Below are 18,913 nucleotides of genomic sequence, written 5' to 3'. Positions count from 1 at the left end.
ATAGAGATATATTTTAGGTAGATAGATAGTATTCAAGCACTTCAGAAATATAGAAAACATGGCATTTCAGATATTTTAATAACATAAGGCTTTTCATGACAGTGAGCCATGTCTGCTCCCAGCAGCACCAATTTACTTCAAAAATGATCATGGGAATTGAAGAACCTCCATATGGTCTTTGCATTCTTTGTGGTAAAAGAATGGCTAACATTTGGACAAAAAAAATAACTGTTTTTGTCTTGATTTCTGACAGTGTGCTAGCCAAACTGCACAAGCAGGATTCAAAACAAGGCAACTCCCAAAATTTGCCATACAAGGTGGGGCAGTCCTTCAAATTTCCTGCTTCACCGCAAATCAAATATAATTGACCTTCAGTATCTACAGAGGATATATTCAAGAATCCCTCAAAGACACCAGAGACCACATTTGTGTATGTACCTAAGTAAAGTATAACAAAAATTTTCTGCAGCCCAAACATATGCTCCCAAAATATCTAGATCGTCTGTGACGCTTTTTAGTGCAAATGTTATTTAAATAGTATTATTTAAGCAACAGTGACAGGAAAATAAAAACATTGTCACATTCAGTACTGATGCAATTTTTCCCAAAAATTAAGGATTCACTGTAGTCAAGATCCATGCATGTGGAAATTACAGAAATAAGGTTTGAAATGTGAAGGAGTCGTTTGGGTTATAGTAATCTTTTTCTTTTGTTTGTTTTTCTTTGCAATTTTTCACATTTCTTTTTATTAAGCCTGTCATTTTTAACTCGAATCTTTTTGAAAAGGCTCTGAGTGGTCATGAACAACCTTTCATGGTTTAGATGATGATGATGATGATGATGTGTGTGTTTGTGTATATGTGCACCTGCAAATGTACATGTGTGTGCACACACTGTAGATACCTGAAGGGGCCAGAATATGGTGCAGGCCCCTTTGTAACTCGAGTTACAGATGTTTTTCAGAAACCCAGTGTGGGTGGGTGCTGTGAACACAGCTTCACAAGAGCATCAACCCTTCTCAACATCTGTCATCCAACTATAAATGCTATAAATTCCCCAATAAGCACCTTTTGCCCAACATGTTTGTGTCTAATTTCTCTACATTCGTTTAAACTTACCTATTTAGTGCACATATAATATTTTTATGATTATCAGAAAAGATGTTAGAAATATTGCTGTTTATAATATTGATAACTTGTGGTTAAAAAAATTGAAAAGTTTAAATGTCTTTCAACAACTGAGATAACTTTTCTTTTTAAATTGTGAGACTTTTTTAGTTAAAATAGAATATAAAGAAAATAAATAAAATATAATTATTAGTTTATTTTTATTTTATATGCTGTCTTTATCACTAATTATTGTGTGTGTGCTTTCTTCCATGTGGTTTCTTTATATCGATAGATGAAACTGGTGGATAGAATTCAGATATATTCAATAAGAATACAAGAAGTAATTCTGTGTGATGAGAATTCAGACCTCTGTGCCCCCACATTATAGCAGAGCTTCTGACTTACAGGACATAATAAATACCAAGTCAAGCTTTCCTTTATGACTCTTATCACAATTATCTAACATAGAAAAAAAGAGAATAGATTTTACTCAGTTAACTGCTGGCCAGTGCAGTAAGGAATGACTACAACAATAATTATGAAAATATGCACATAATAGTTTCATTCACCTATGATTTAACTGCAAGGAAGGTCATCACTATGCATATCACTATGTAAGCACAGAGAGTAATGTATGTGGGGCTAGGGATGAGAATGGGGGTGGGTCACTGGTGAAGGTTTAGCTAACACCTATGCTGATCCACCTAAATAAGTCAGTATAAAGAAGCACATAAATGATGCACAGGATGGATATTATTGCCCATGTACATCCACCCTTCTAGAACTTCCGCAGGGAGGAAAGGGTTGCACTTTAGATAGACACCAGTGAGTTTGTCTTTCCCTCTGCCTTCCTTTTTCTTTACAGACAGTTGGTTTTAAAAGAGTCTGAACTGAGGGACGCCAGCTCAACAGAGAAGAGCACTGGAGTAGAGGAGGGAGATGCTTTCTCTGGAACGCTCAGCATAGGGCCTAACGTTGCTGTTCACCCCAAGGTTTCCCCAGCTGAGCACAGGAAAGCCAGGATATCACACCGTGATGTGACAGCCTAGCACCTGTCCACCTGATGATCACTTTGGTTTTATTTTCTTGCATCTTCACTTTTATTCATAAGCTATACCTACAGCAGGATGTATGAAAGAAAATTATCCTAGTATCTATATGCCTGGAATGCTTAAAGAAAAGAACAGGTTAACTTACTATCAATTTCCACTAATTCCCCCATAAATACCATCATTGTTTTATAAAATGCTGCTTCTATGTTGCTGGAGCGTCATGTGTCTGTTTCCCCTTTGTTGTTAGGAGTGGTTTTGTTTTCGCTGGTCAGCAAGCAGCAGCTCTCCCTCTAAACTCACAGGAATTCTTTTAGCTGTATGAATTATTTTTGAAACATTTAATGTGTACTTTTTAAATCCAGAGCAAAAAAAAAATATATCTACACTTGTCCCATTTCAAAAATCCCAATAAATAACAAAGGTACATTTAGGCTCCAAAAAAGATTAACTGAACCATATGGGTATCCAAAAGCCTGCCAAAATAGAATCAGCAGTATAAATGATAGCTTTGTACTTCATTTCGCTATAAAATGAGAACCTACAGTTCATAAAATACACTGGTCACTCATACAGAGTTCATGATGCCAATGGTGGAAAACTCTCCCAGCAGATTAAAAGTGACCTCATGTGTCCCTGAAAGGAGAAAAATGGAGAAAGAGAGAGAGAGAGAGAGAGAGAGAGAGAGAGAGAGAGAGAGAGAGAGAGAGATCTATTATTTTTCTCATTTGGCCTAGATTAACTAATCAAACATTATGGAGCAAAAGACTTAAAACAGCACCTTGAACCTTGGCCCCTCTGACAGCCACATAATTTTTACCATCAAAATATTTTATTAGAAAAGCTTCAAGAAGAAGCACAAGGCTTGGCTCAGAACACTTGGGATCCCATTAAGGGCCTCTGCTGTATTCCATGCCTTGTCTAGTCCGAAATAGCACACTCTACCCCCACAGAGTCTCTCCAAAGCCATCCAGAATCCTCTTTCCCTTATCACACTGATACAGACTTGTATCATCCTCAGCGCTTTCTCACAGGGGCTACAACAATTGGGAGAAGGGGAGGGGACACAGAAATGCTTATTGTTTCCTCTCATAAAACCCTGCCACGGGCTACAGATTAATGCCAAAAAAAGAAAAATAGATGGTTACAACCAAGGAGAAACATTTTTCAGAATGCCTCCATGTGATTAATGAAGTAATAGCAGGGACCACTGTTCGACTTTCATCCCGAGCTTGTCCTCCTGAGCCCCTCGTCCTGGAGTATCAACAGATGGGGCACTTCGGTAAATGTCTTTTTCTTCAGTGGGTCTTTCTTTTTTAAGATCTGACGGATTCAATAGGAGTGAAATTGCCTAGGATCCTTTATGGAACTGTTCAGGGAAAAGACCATCTCTGTTTGCCAGAACTGAACGTCCTCAGAGTGCACATACTACCATTTTGTCATGGTTGTACCTGAGGAACATCAATTTTGTATGCCCTCAGGTTGTGATGATCGTGTTAGCTGCACATGTGGACATCACAGAGGACCTTTGCATGGTGAGTATTCCACGTGTGCCAGTGCCACACCTGTGACTGAAATCATTGCAGTAGGGTCATGGTTAGTTAATCTAGGCCAAATGATAGAAATCACTCACACACACATACGAGAAAGAGAAGGACAGACAGACAGAGACAGAGAGACAGATAAAGAGAGATACAGAGAGAGGATAGATAGATGATAGATAGATAGATAGATAGATAGATAGATAGATAGATAGATAGATAGATGATAGATAGATAGATAGATACAGAGAGAGGCCAAGAGAGAGAGAGAGAGAGACAGAGAGACAGAGAGACAGACAGAGACAGAGAGATGGAGAGACAGAGGTGCAGAGATGAAGAACACAGGAGAGACTCCTGCCCACGGCATACTCCCTGTGCTTCTACATACAGAGTAACGATGAACAAATGCTGTATGTTTGACTTCTTAATCTACCTGAGAAATGTCTTTGCTCTTTTTGAGCTCTGTACCAATTCTTCTCATTTTATCACGTGTTTCTGTCTGAACCATGATGGCAATATTTGCTTTCTTTCTGTTTCGAGCTCTAAAACTCAATAAAAAAATCGAGTTAACATTTTAAAATACAAACCTACCTCAATAGCAAGTCACACAGGGTAAATTACTTTTCCCAGTTGTTAGGAATCCCCCAATCACACACCAGAGAAATGCTTTCTAAAGCATAACTTCCCACCAAAAGGAAACACAATGAAGTCAAGATAATTCAAAAAGTAGTTTGACAGCTCAACCTTTCTCCTTCTAAAATTATGTGTTTGTATTCTCTGAACTTGCTGTGATGGTCTACTTAGATGTTAAACGTTGCACACTTTTGTCCTTCTCAAAGTTGTGTATTGCAAGCCTCAGAAGACTGACAGTAACTAATCAATAACTCCGATGAGCACATGTGTACAAATTAATGTGAGTACGTACACATAGAGACACATTCATAGGCAGACAATGAAGCAAGCTCCTGGTTAAGTACATTCAGAGAGAGGACAGAAGAGGAGAGGGTTTATATACTTCCTGAAGTATTAAAGGGATAAAGAATCAACTTTCTATTCACAGCTATATAATAAAAAGCAATTCAGGTTCCCATCACATCTCAAGCTGTATAGTTTTCAAAGTGACTAGATGCATATAATTTTATATAATTTTAAAGCAGCTGTATGATGTGAGTCTGGTATAATAACTCCTCTTTTATAAACAAGAAAACTAAGAGGACATGTTATTACCCAAAGGAATACAGCCACTTTCAGTAATAACAGGCAAGACCAGAATCAGGCTATTCTAACCCCACTCTGAGCACTTTCCCACATGTTCTGTCTAATGTTTGATGCTGACCATATGTTAGTGCATTGTTCTCAAAATGACCAAAGAAGATATGACCAAGATATGACCAATTGTATTTCTAATTCCAATAACACTTTTTTGCAAATCGTGCTTCATATACACAGTTTTAAGTTTTTATATATTGACGGTGTGTGTGCATGTGTGTGTGTGTGTCTGTGTGTGTGTGTGTGTGTGTGTGTGAATGTGCCTGTGGATTCTAGACTAGAAGTTTGCATTACACAGAACAAAGTTATAGGTAATTGTGAACTGTCATGTTGGTGCGCTGGCAACCGAACTTGGGCCCTCTGGGAAAGCAGCTAGTATTTTGAAACACCAAACATTCCCCTAACACCTGTACTTTAACTCAGTTTTCTTCACCTGCAGAGCTAATATCTAAATAAAGGAACCATTGATCACTTTCTGAGGGAGTATCATATTTACCTACAGAAATCAGAGCAAAATGTATCTTAGTTTTACAAGTGTCTTTAACTAATGAGTGTTTGATTTTGGTTATGATAAATTATGACACATAATCTCTTTCCTTCTGTTCAAATTAATTAAATTTTTCTTGCAATTTCCCCCACTGCTCCTGTTATTTGAAAGTTCTTCTCTAGACAGAGGTCAAGTAACTACTTATGCAAATCGTCTTCTGTAGCAGACAAGTCTGAGGGGTCCAGAGAGGCCTCCTTTTCAGTTGCAAGACCTTGTTTAATGCAGGTCTTCCGGATGGGCTAGACTTAGAACAGAACTTAGCAAAATTATGAGATGTCCCTCTTAAGCCTAGGTTGCCAAAACACTGTGTTTCTGTCTTAGACGCCTCTCTCACTGTATCATCTTCCTGCCCTCATGGATGCCAGCAACCGCATCTCCATCTGACCTGGAGAGAACTCACTGGATCAGTAACAGAATCAGCAGCCACTTAAGTGTGTTGGTAGACAAAGCCACCATAAGTTGAGCCTTCACGGGACACCAAAGAACTGGCCCTCTGTCACCTGGCTTGTGAGTCATTATACCAGTGATACAAGGTAATCAGAAATGGAATTGGAGAGGGGAAAGTGTAAGAAAAATAAACAAATACATAAGCCATGGGTCTGCATACACATTCGTCTAAATAAAGTGATATAAAAGGCACTGAGAACATAAAAAAATGATTAGAAATAAGAAAATGCAGTTGGGTAAAACTGAGCCAATGAGTCTCATGAGAAAACCCGAACTCAGTGAAAGTAAAGGGATAATAAAGCCAACTAGAGCCAGTGAGAAGACTCATCAGGCAAAGGCACTTACAACCAAACCCGGTGATCTGAGTTCCTTCCAGAGGCTCACGTGACTGAAAGAGAACAGACCCCCAGAAGTTGTTCTCCCCATCTCTTCAAAAGTGCTTCCACTGCACACGTGTGAACACAATAAATAAAATGTGATATAAAAGTATAACTCCACACAAGGTTTTAAAACTTACGTGTTAGCCTCCTAAACAGAACTCCCCCATTATTTTATTTACAAATATATAAAACTACTTGTTAAAAATCTATACTGTGTTTATCATATTATAAGTATACAGAAGATGTTTGCTCCTAGATCGCTATGCATCATATACAAGGCTTTGTAGGAGTGGTGTGGACAGAGGCACAGACTGCTGGGTAATCAACATCAAAGATGGTCCAGGCCAACAAACAGATACAGCTAAACTGTAAGACCTGGTTCAGGCCAGTTTGGGATTTCCTAGAGGTCAGTTAAATTAAAAGCAGAGCTTAATGTATTGTATGATTTAGAGAGAATTATTCTGTAATAATTTCAATTTTAAAACCAAGCTGGACTACACAAGGCTTTTCTGTGTGCCTCTGCACTGGTACCATCTTCAAACTGATGAATATGCTAAGTTAAGAGTGCTGCTAATTCCTCATAACTCAGACGGCTAGCTATGATTACCATACAGAATTGTTTTAAAATATGCAAAACAGAAAGCATTCTAGCCATGTAAAGGATAGGACACACTTCTATCCACCTTTTTCTTACCTAACACCCCCAAAACACCTCATTTCTACTTTGTGCTGCAGAAAAATCCACACCTTTCTTAGTAATTTATATTTTATAATTTATATCATGAAGACAATAGAGTACACCGTGTCAGTGACTTCCTCAATATCTGGATGGATGGAATCCTTTCTCTAGGCATTCAGCACTTCCTGTATCAATCTCCTCACAGTCCAGGCCTTTACAATGACTGAACCTGGCAAGCTGAGAAAGGACAGTAACAGTGACATCTGTAATAAGGGAATTCATATGTTGCCCCAGTGCATGAGAAAAAACATGGTACATGTGACAGCTCCCAATTTCAGTTGACAGCCAGCCTTCACCCTTCATGCCTGAATTCTAGCTCCTGTCTTCAGCCTTTACTTGAGACACAAGTTCTAGTGCAACCACTATGAACACGTTATCATTATGTGAACAGTTCATCCCTGGGCATATTAATAATCTCAACAGTACAACACTTATAGACATCTCAATAACCTTATAAGGTCATCTTCAATAAAAATTCTTCTTGGGTTCTAGAGAAATACAAAAACATCAAATGAAGAGGAAAAATGAATTTTTGTGAGTATTCGTAAATACTGTGAGTCATACTTCATACTGTACATTGGAAAATATGTTTAAATTTCAGGTTATGAAGCCAGGTGTGCTGGTACATACTTATAACCCTAACATTTGGGAAGTGAGGCATGAAAGAATGGAAGATCAGACTTTAAAGCTAATTAGGCCACAAGAGGAGTTTGAATTCTGTCTGAACTATATGTGACAATGTGTGCACGCGTGTGTAAAACCACAAACTGTAAGTAAATGACAAGGAATGGTGCCACTGGAGTCCTCTATTTCAAAATTCTCAGTAAAAACATAGAGAACACGGAGGCACTATCATCAGAAGAGAAATGTCAAAAGAAGATACAGGCAAACACAGCTCAGCTATATATAAAATGTGTGTTGGGGGGCAGGGAATAATTATCAGGAAAGGTACAATTTATGCTTCTGGTCTGACATTGCTGCCTCAGAAGACAATCTAACTCCATCTGCTGTCGCCTTCACAAGCTGCCTTCATCATAATACAAGGAGTCCCTTCGGATTGAAATGCAGATGAATAATGTACCTTTCTACAGGGATTCTAGAGTGATGATTTGATGTTTCATTTTCTTACTTTCAGGTTCATATTTTATAGGATATCTTTAATTTCTGGGGCTTCCATACTAAACTATTTTCCTCTTGTTGACCACTTTTCAGTCTTAAAAACCAAAAAAAAAAAAAAAAAAAAAAAAAAAAACAACGACTCTCATTCTAGAAAGGAGGTCTGTTATTTCCAAGGCTCTGATATCTTCAATGCCCTGCTTCATGTCTTCCTGAGCAGCTTCCCTGTCCACTCCATTTCCATTATCCTCCACATAGCAGATACAGTATAAGAGAAGGCAGGATCTTGCCCTCCCTAAGAGACAAACCTACAACCTCCGTCAATAATGTATTTCCCCAATGCTTCCCAAGAGGAACAGGGCACAATTAAAAAGGTCACAAGCCAGTGCACTATTAGAACCTAAGGGCATCCTTGAATGAAACTGGCTCAAGCCCAATTAGAGAAATCAGTACATTTGTCTTCCTTTGGAACAACCCTGCTCTTATGGTTCCCATCAATTCAGTATAAATCTGACTGATCTTATCCAAGAAGTTAATAGAAAATTGCTCACAGTGGGAGACCGCCACCTCAGTTTCCAAGCAGAGACAGATGGAATTTCCCAGATGGTTTGTCACTGGAAAGTGAGAGGCTGGATGTGACTTCACAGGAAGCATGGTGGAACAGAATACCTTCTTGGCCTGCACCCATGTCATAGTGAGGGGTAAGACTGATTCTCTTGTAAATAAATCTTAATTGCCTCAATGGCCCAGCAGCTCCTTCTTCCTGTCTCAAAGGGTTGTTAGGTTTTACACTAAGGTTCATTTCCATCTATCAAGACATCACCAGGAGCGCTTCTCCGTACGGGGTGCAAACTTAGAACGTTGATAAAGTCACCTCGTTCCATGGAAATTTTCACTAAAATGAACTTAAAATACAAAATAGCTGCATAAACAGAAACGGCCAAAGAGCGCATTCGCGGTGGGAACTGGACTGCTAGGCCGGTCAGATGAAGCAGGACTACAGCAGATGCAGAAATGGGTGTACAATCTGAAATGGGGCGTGCTCTTGCTCTCCTGAATAAGGGGACGTGCTCACAGTTCCCTGCTTCTAAGGAAAAAAGAAAGGATCACTTATTTCAAGATTCGGTTTGTCTGTTTGCGTCCCTCATTATAGATTGGTGCAGCAAGGGCATACAATAAAAATTAGATAAGGAGCCCAGTGAGAAGGCAGATAATGTGGAAAGTACCCCAGTCCTAGGTACAAATTGGAAACCCTCGAAAGAGTTTATTTCAGAACGGAGACTTCAGGGAAAGTTTCCGTCAGAAGCAACCTTGAATAGAGAAAGTAAAATTGGAAGGAGTGCAATGAAGGGAGGCAGGAAAGAAAGGATTTCAACTGTGTTAAGAAAGGACCTCCAGATGGATCGACGCAGGAGATGCTGCTATCCAGGCAGAACCAGGCAGAGAGCCTCCAAGAACGGGAGTCTCTATGCAGAAAAGCAGGAAAAGTTGTAAAAGAAAACCAGGAGGACCTGCTTAGGCACTGCCAGTTCGATTTCTTTTTTTCAAGTTTTTTAACTAGCTCTTGTAGACCAGGCTGGTCTCGAACTCACAGAGATCCGCCTGCCTCTGCCTCCCGAGTGCTGGGATTAAAGGCGTGCGCCACCACCGCCCGGCCGATTTCTTTTGTACTCTGTAGGATATAAAGCACTAGGGTTAGGGGCCACTGTGTTTTAGGGCTCACTGCGATCTAGATTTTAAAAGATGAGAAAGAAGGCAGAAAGAGCGACTGAAAGAATAAGGTGATGATCAAGGGGCCTGTGCTGGAGGAACAATCTACAGCAGTGGCACAGAACCAGGGAGAAAAGAACAGAGAACTGGAAGGAGGACTTGAAAGGGAGAACACGGCACGCGGGAAACTGACTCCTGAGTGAATTAGGGCAAGCTTTTGAGAAGGGAGAGGAACCTTGGAGTAATGTGATGAACTCCCCTGCAGAGATGGGAAAGGGGGCGCAAAGCTAAGGTGGGAAGAGTGTCTTTAAAGACAGAAGGAACTCTCCCACCCCCTCATGACCCCTGAGCTGGAGGAAGTTAGCAGGGAAAGGCTAGGAGGAAAGGTACTTAAAATAGTGGAAATTCGCTATGTTAGAGAAAGCGAGAAAGGCAAGGTTAGAGATTTTTGTTTAAATGTCATTTGTAAATTAGTAGCTAAAGCTTTACAAGTGGATAAGCTCCCCGAGGCACAGGGAACGGAGGGAGAAGAGAAGAAAGGCCAGAAGTGTTTGGGGGAAACATGCAGAGTTAAATGAAAATGAGCCAAGGTTCAGAGAGAAGTAGAAAGTATAGCAATACTGAGCTCTGATGAAAATGAATATTAAAAAGGAAGATATCATTCACAATGTCAACATCAGAAAAAAAAGCCTGAGATATGGCAGAAAGTATTGCTTTAGCAGAATTATCAACTCTATCATGGACATGGCAAGGCTGGGAGGGCATCAGTGGGTATAAGGAGAAAGTCCCTGGTAAGTTCATTCCATTGTATTAGATTTTGACTTTTAAAATCATTTATTGATTGTTTACTATATACCAATGGTAGAGGCCCAAATGGAATAATAAAGATTCAATAAATCTCTGTCCTCTAGAGTCTCAAAATTTATTTAAATACTACTTGCAAACTTAGTTTTTTTTCTTCTGTGTCTCATTTTACATTTATTTGTTACAAAACAGAAAATGGATATTCACAAGCTCTCATGGACTTCCAGAACCTGGGATTGTTAATTTTATATGCTAACTCAGAGGATGTCTTTAACCGGAATTAGCATTTAAATTAATCAACCCTCAACAAAGCAAATAACATTCCATAGTAGGCTTCATTCGACAAATTGAAAGTCTAAATTCAACAAGTAGATTGGTTTCTCTGGTCACAAGAAAACTACAGACTTTGGACTCTTCTGGGTCTCAGGTTACCAACCCACAATAACAATTTTGGATTACAAAATCCCCTTCTTGCTTGACCCAAATGCTACAGTAAAATTCTATGTTCAGACACATCCTGTTGGTTCTGTTTCTACGAAAAATCATAATCACCTGACAAAGAGTTAAAGCTTGACTTGCAATGTCCCTAAATACCAAAGTCAACAGTCTTATACGTTTAGTCTGGGTTGGGTTTCTCTGAATCTTTTAATGTGCCGGTTGCAATAGATCATTTGTATAGATGACAGACTAGTAACAGGGGCTAATATCTGTGGATAATTCATGTATGTGTCCTCATTTAGCCTCAGACTCCTTATAAACCAAGTATGATTGTTCCTATATTATAGACAATATTTCTGAGATTACAACAAAGTTTTAATATCAAATAATTGCTTAGGAGCTAATTATTTAACTACCTGAAGTGTCAGTCTTCTCCTCTGCAATACTTTATTAAAGAAATATCTACTGTTTTCTCACATAGAGTAACCTGGCCCAATGCACTCATTTACTTTGTTGCTGCTTCTATTGTCAAATCTTTCCAGTGTGAAGCATCTACCAAGATAAGAGGCTGTTGGGAAGCAAACATCTACTTATACATTCAGTGCATTATACTATTCCAGGAATAACTTCTTGTCTAATCAGGTTTTTTTTCCATTTTTCTGTACAGAGAGGTATGTTTCTTGGGATATTCTATATACATACAAATGCCTGGTTTGCAAAGGCTTCCCACAGACGGTGGCATATTATTAATGTACTTCAAGATGGAGCCTTGAAAGATATCAAAAGGATTTGATATCTGGCATGATGACTCAATTAATTACCATGTTGGATTAATTAGTGTGCTGAATCTCCTGAGCCAACACCATGAGTCTGAGTAACATTACATCAGTTGGCAAACAAGTAATTTCAATGAGTGTTCTAACTAAAATTTGGATCAAAGATGGGCAAGAAAGGGTTAGTAAGCTATACATTTTTGATAAGGAAATGTTGTCTTCATGTCATTAAAAAAACATATTGAAGTACTGTCCAAAAGCTAAAGATGCAATAAAATTGCACAAATATTTGACTAATTACAAACTGCATCATAAGCAACATTTTGCCCATGGTGAAGCAAGCAAAACAAATCAACAAACTATTACTGCTTATTTTCTTTTTTTATAAATTTGGTATCTATGTAAAAAGTATTATTATGTTAAGATATGATATAAATATTCTACTGAAGAGGCAGTGTGAGAAGTCTTAAAAGTTCTGAAATGAATAACCAGAACTTCTGTCTTCTCATCTATGAAACCAAAAATTGAAATACAGTAGATTTACAGATTTGTTACCGGGGTAGATGAAATAATCAATTCCCAAATTTAAACATTCTAGTCTAGAAATAAGTAAGCATTTGTTATATACTGGTGCACACTATGCAGTGATCAACATAGTGTTACATTTAATGATGCAAAATCAGATTAAGTTCTAAAAGAGAAAATGCTTTCAAAGTAAAAATATTTTAAAAGTGTACTGTGGCAAAATATCTACATTTTATGATAGAGCATGTTACCTCTAATAAAGCACATAATTAAAGATTTAGACTCTAAAAGGAGTAAACTGAGGCAGTAAGGTATTCCTATAAAGAATTATTAGTCACAGCCAGTCTTGTCCCATAGAGAATTCATATGCCTCACATAGGAGCAAAAATATCGGACACTTCAAACATATAGACTGCATAATTTAAAAATATTAAATATGGCATAAAATGGCTTTGGAATGGTAGAGGAATATTAAAACCATAAAATGATGCCCTGTAAGGAGCAATGAGAAGTTAAACCTTCACAAATAGGTTTATTTTCCATCAACCACAATTTAACAGGTGGTAAAATGTCACAAAACTACCATGCTGTGGTACAGGATGTACACACACAGTGATATAGAAGCTGATAAAATAAAATGTTGCATTTTAATATAGATATTTTGATATACCAAATGGGAAAACATCACTATTTTAAAAATGAAATACAGGTGTCATTTCAATGGGAGAAGCTATTGACAGAACATGGAGAATTGACAAAAGTTTGAGGTAGTGTCTGATGGCAGTTTTAAATATGATCAATATTTTAATTCTCAGATGTCTGTTAAGCAGCACTGGAGAGTAAGTAGAAACATGTAGGCAAAATGGGGGACGAGAAAGTCTCGTACCTTTCAGTGTCTTGAGAAATCAGGTACCCATACAACATTAAGCAGAGGGCTTTCTTGGCCTCAGAACTTTTATGAAAAGGTTAAACACAACTCGTAATGCTGATCACCCAGCCTTGCCCTTACAGTTACAGGCAGTACTTGGAAGGATAGCAAAGTTGTTTATTTCTTATTTGTTGTGCACACCTATAATCTATGGTGTTTAATTTGGGTCACCTGGAAAAGAAAGGTGATTTCAAGAAGTTTTAAAATCAAATGAAGCCTGGCTCGGCAGATGAAGCAGGGAGCTGCTAAGTTACCCCACTAGCCAACATGAATAAGCTGTTTCTTTTATGATTATTTTTATATTAGAGACAAACCATTGGTAAAATGTTTGGAACTCCATAAAATTGGCAAAAAATACCCCAAACTTCTTTATTTTCAATTTAACAAGCAAACAGAGGTAAAACCTGATAAAGAATAGCCAAGCATCTTAGAAGGTCCACATACCAAGGAGTTATTATTCAGGTCCATCTTGCCAGCAAAGGGGCCCCAGGTTGTTCCCACTGGAAGTTGCTGCCGACTCTGAATTTTTCGCTCCCCATCTCTCTGAAAAGTTTCCAGCTCGCCTGTGGAGGTGAGAACAGGGGACGTTAGAACACACACACACACACACACACACACACCCTAGCGATAGCACCCGCTCTGCGTTTGTCCTCCACATCCAACGTTTTCAGGATTCGTAGAGCGGAAATTAATTACACTTCCCTGAAAACCAACTGACCATTTAAAGAAAGAGTATTTGTTTTTATAACTGTATTCAAATTCATTCCAGTTTTTTTTCCTGCAGTTTCCACACTCATTATCCACTGATGTCATCCTTCAAAAGCAACATTTCCTTAAAAAGCGTTGATTGAATGTTAAAATAGAAAGAAGACCTTGGAGAATAAGTGACAGGTAAAATTCTTGCATAAGCTCTTTTGAAAAAAAATTATCTAGAGGGCATACAAAAACAGTTGACAATATTCTGGAATTATTAATAGTTTCAACAGATAAAATAGGTAGAAATGCAATAAGGAATGATGCCTCTTTTTGATAAAAACTGTTTTGGTAAATTTCCCCTTTTCATGAATATATGTTAGGAAAATAAGTTCAAATCTATGTTCTTTATATTTTGAAAACACTGAAGGGAACCAAGAAATAAAGATATTACATACATTTCATGGATTAGGAATTGACTGAATACATGATTAATAGATAAGTCACTATAAAAATGAATGAATAAAATCTAAACAAGGATCATGGCTTGAACATGGCTTAACTGAACAGGAATTTTCATTCCAGACATAGAGGTTCAATCATTATTTTTACCCTCAAAGAACACTGTGTCATAAGCAGTTCAAATCTTTCAACATTTTAAAATATTATGTCATCAGTATCATTTCCTGCTTTCCTGTTGATATTTCCTTTTGGCCTGTTCAACAGCAGATTTAAGAATGAGGGATAGAGGGATCCTTAAATAAAGAAACTTGTAGATGGAAAGCCATGCAGACTGAGAAACAGAATATTCAAGCTGCACCCGCTGCACCCGCTGCACCCGCTGCACCCGCTGCACCCGCTGCACCCTGAATATCTGTAGCAGATCACGTTACGGAGTAGCTTCAATCTTCAATTTCAAATGGCAACACCATCAAACCGAGCTCAGTATATTTCTTCCCTGTTTCTTAATATTCATGCCTCTCTCTTTTAATTATTTAAATACTAGGCACTATCTTTTGTGTTCCAATTGTTGCTTGTTTTTTTTTTTTTAAATCAAATGTATAGAAACCTTTTCTATAATGAATTATCGCACAAGCCTAAAATGTTTCCGTTATGAAATACAAAGTTACCTGCGCCTCCAAAAGGATCTTCAGAATAATTTCACGTTCTAACCTTAGGGATTGAATTTACATAGCTCACTCTCCACTTACTCCCTCCCCTGTTCTAAAAGTGAAAGCAATAATCACGTTAAGATAGACACATACTCCTCAGTGTTTTTTGATTTTTGGTTGTTTGTTTTCAGAGTAGATCAGAAACCAATAATGCTTAGCAGCAAGGAAAGTGACTTCAAATATAGTTTCAGAAAAATAATGATCTGAAGCTTATTAAGAATATGGAAGTAGGCTGGAGAAATGGCTCAGCGGTTAAGATCATTGACTTTTCTTCCTGAGGACTCAGGTTCAATTCCTAACACCCACATGGCAGCTTACAACTGTCTGTAACTCCAAAATTTGACATCACACAGCTACACATGCAGGCAAAACACCAATGGACATAAAATAAAAATAAATTTTATGTATGCATTAAAAAAAATCAGACAGTAGTGGCACATGACTTTAATCCTAGCACTCTGGAAGCAGAGACAGGTGGATCTCTGTGAGTTCAAGTCCAGCCTGCTCTACAAAGCGAGTTCCAGGACAGGCTCCAAAGCTACAGAGAAACCCTGTCTGGAAAAACAAAAAACAAAACAACAACAACAAAGAAAGTATAATTATGTTTCTCAGAAAGTAGAATAACAAACTCATTTTCAAGCTTTTCCTCAGCTTTGATTAATATACTTGAATCAGCAGCTTTCCGTGGAAAGTCTGTCAAAGACAGAACAAAGGCAGCAACCTATTTTCAAGGCGAGAACTTTACCAATTGAGTCACAGCCCCCAGTTCCACAAGCAATCTATTTTAATGCTAAAAAAACAGTGTGAAAAATGTCTTTCAATTTACACGTATCCACTTATTTATTCTTTGGAGATAACTTTTAAATTTACAAAGAAAATATCTAATTTTTCTCAGACAGAATTCTGAAAAATTTCATGTGCTTACATTTTAAACAATGCCCTCATCTAAATAATTAATTAAGATTTTTGTTTGTACATAAGGATTAGTTCTAAATAAATTTGCTTCTGTTTATACATTTATAAAAAGCCACGCCATTTTTTAATGTGACACCAGAGGAATCATGAAAATCTTTGAAAACCCCTTTAAAAAGTAATTCATCCTGTCTTTCTGCCTTTGACATATTTCATTTGTAAAGGGTTCAGCTGCAGTCAAATAGTGACTCTTATCTACACCTGTGGATTAACAATACAGACTGTCTTTTAATGGAATAAGAACTAGAAACTTAGGCTAGATCATAAAGTAATATCCAAATACCTCCTAAGTTGTCAGATGTCACTGAATACATATTAAAATTTTAAGCAGACCACAGATACGTTGTGAGTTCTTCAACGCAACTATTACAAACCACCCTGTAACTATTCAAGCTCTCAACTCAATCTTTTCCATGCCATTAGACAACACCATTGTGCCTGGCATTAGACAAGTCCAGTCTCCTTTTTTACTTACTAAGATGCTGTTTTGAAGCTTAGGGGAACTCTTTTCTGTTGCCAAAGTAGTTTAAAAATAAACCATTTATTTGCAACTGTGTTTATAAAAAGCCACAGAGAAGCACAAGATCTTAAAACCTATTTGGTACCAAGAAACAACAAAAATAAAATGTTGATCTTTGGAAATTATATTAACCTTGCAAGTTACTTCAGAGATGGTATTATTTTTAACAGTTATAGGCATTAGGTAAACTAATGCATTAAAACGAAGATTTTTTTAAATCCTAAAACAGTCCAATAACAATGATTAAAAAGTCCCTCTAGAAATAAGAATTAGCACTCACTGATTATTAAGTTGTTTTCCAACTCTGATGGCCCGTGTTAACAGTTTCGTTCACGGAAAGAACATGGGGCTCTTGAGTGAAGATCGCAGTCCTAGAACCAGGTTGCCCTAAAATGGATGGTTCACTGGAGATGTAAAAGCAAAACTCCAATTCATGCCTGATCTGGGTCTCCCAGCTTTATGCCCCCATTCATCAATTCATTCATTCATGTATTACAGAGATACTGATTTGACATCTGCTAAGCTCTAAACAACAAGGAAGGCTCAAACATAAAGCAGCAAACAGCACAAGCCTGGGCCTGGAGTGTAGTGAGGTGATGGAGTCCGTACACCGTGGATAGACAAAACAATAGAACCGAGTTGCTATTTATATTTTAGGAGTTGGAAGAAAATTCCAAGGATGAAATTCAGGCTTAAATTTGCAAGCATGGCCCTTGATCCACATGCCTTTGGAGAAGTCGAGGCATTGGATAATTATTTGAGGAAGAAGGATCAAACAAATTTTTAAAATAATGATGGGTGATAAGGTGAATTCCGCAAGTCTCTGGATCAAAGGGAATATTGTGGAATGGAAGACGTAAGAAGGGTCCATACTGAATAGTGAACGAATAATGGGAACGTCATGCCAGCCTGGGAAAGACACTTAATACTTCAAATTTCAGTTGTGGTAAATAAAAACAGGAATTGCAATAACAAATTAATGCTATATAAAGCACATAACAGATATTTAGTACTTCACCAGATCTTTGCATCAAAGCCTCCCAACGTCCACCAGAGTCTGTGGTTACAGCTCTGTCTCCTTTCTCCAAATCACTTCATATTTTCACGTACCTTCCTCTCCCTATCTACCAGATTTGCCTTTCTTATCAACTCTGACTAAGTGACTGACCAGCTTCCATTGCAGGCTCCATCCCTACCAGGATAAGCTTATTAAAATTCCACTATCACTAAGTCAGCCCTTTGTACAAGATCTTGCAGTCACTCCCCTTTGACCTCTCAAAGGGGGCATCTGTGCTGAGATCTCAGTCTCTCCAGGAGACTGTCCGAGGCATCTGCCAAGTGATGGGTTCTGCTCCCCTGATGCCTTTTTTTTTCTTTCTTCCTCATCTCCTCTTTAGTACCTATCCTGTTCTAGGAACTACTCCTGCTACCCAGGAAGCACCCACTGCACGTTTGTCTTCACAGATCCTATCAATAAAGTTGCACGATCAAGCACAAACATATTTTCCTTCCTGAAGTTTCTTTGAGCTCGAGAACAAACTGATCATCCCCTCATATTCCTACTGCATTCAGAGCCCATTTAATTAGTGGTGGTTTCTCTTTTGTAATTTCTTTCACTTCAATAAAAATATCAACAACTAGATAAACAATGTTTTAAAATGACTGTCTCTGGGTAGATAATGATTTTGGTGTGTGGTCCTTACAAAATAGAAATTGAACAAAATTAATGATGTACAGATTTTCATAATATGTTAGGTGTCAATTTCAGGACATTAATGTTGATTTTAATATTGGAAGACAATCGTCTTGGTGTGTCTTTTCTTTCTATGACAACCTTCACACATTTCCTTTGAGCAGCCTCTCCTTGCTACTTCATCTGCGAAAGATAGAACTGGAAGGAAAATAAAGCCTTTACTTCTCTGCCCAGTTCACATTTTTCGCAGTTATTCTTCTAAATGAAGCCTTATTTCCAGCATTCTGAGTAGGTTCACAGAGAAAAGCTGAGACACTTAGGACGGGCTAATCAATTTTGGGAAAGATAATATTGTTAGTGCTGTGGGCTGTGGCTCTTATCTTCTTGATAATGCATACTTTTAAAAGTCTGTGATTCCTCAAAGACATATGATAGCTCCACTTAAAAAAGAAGCTTACTCAAACCGCTACTAGACACCCCAGCTTTAA

At 37.9% G+C, this 18,913-nt stretch overlaps 1 protein-coding gene across 2 annotated transcripts in view; it reads right to left on the bottom strand.

Moving 5' to 3' along the window:
- Zfpm2 (zinc finger protein, FOG family member 2) overlaps positions 1 to 18,913 on the bottom strand; it is a 410,323-nt gene that overhangs the window by 195,463 nt on the left and 195,947 nt on the right. For both annotated transcript variants that reach the window (XM_057792581.1, XM_057792582.1), the window contains one exon: positions 13,820 to 13,938. In XM_057792581.1, the coding sequence (XP_057648564.1) occupies positions 13,820 to 13,938 (119 nt within the window). The remainder of the gene's footprint in view (positions 1 to 13,819; positions 13,939 to 18,913) is intronic.

The sequence above is a fragment of the Chionomys nivalis genome, chromosome 17 (genome assembly GCF_950005125.1).
Source record: "Chionomys nivalis chromosome 17, mChiNiv1.1, whole genome shotgun sequence".
Lineage (NCBI taxonomy): Eukaryota > Metazoa > Chordata > Mammalia > Rodentia > Cricetidae > Chionomys > Chionomys nivalis.
This window is presented reverse-complemented; position numbering and strand designations above follow the sequence as displayed.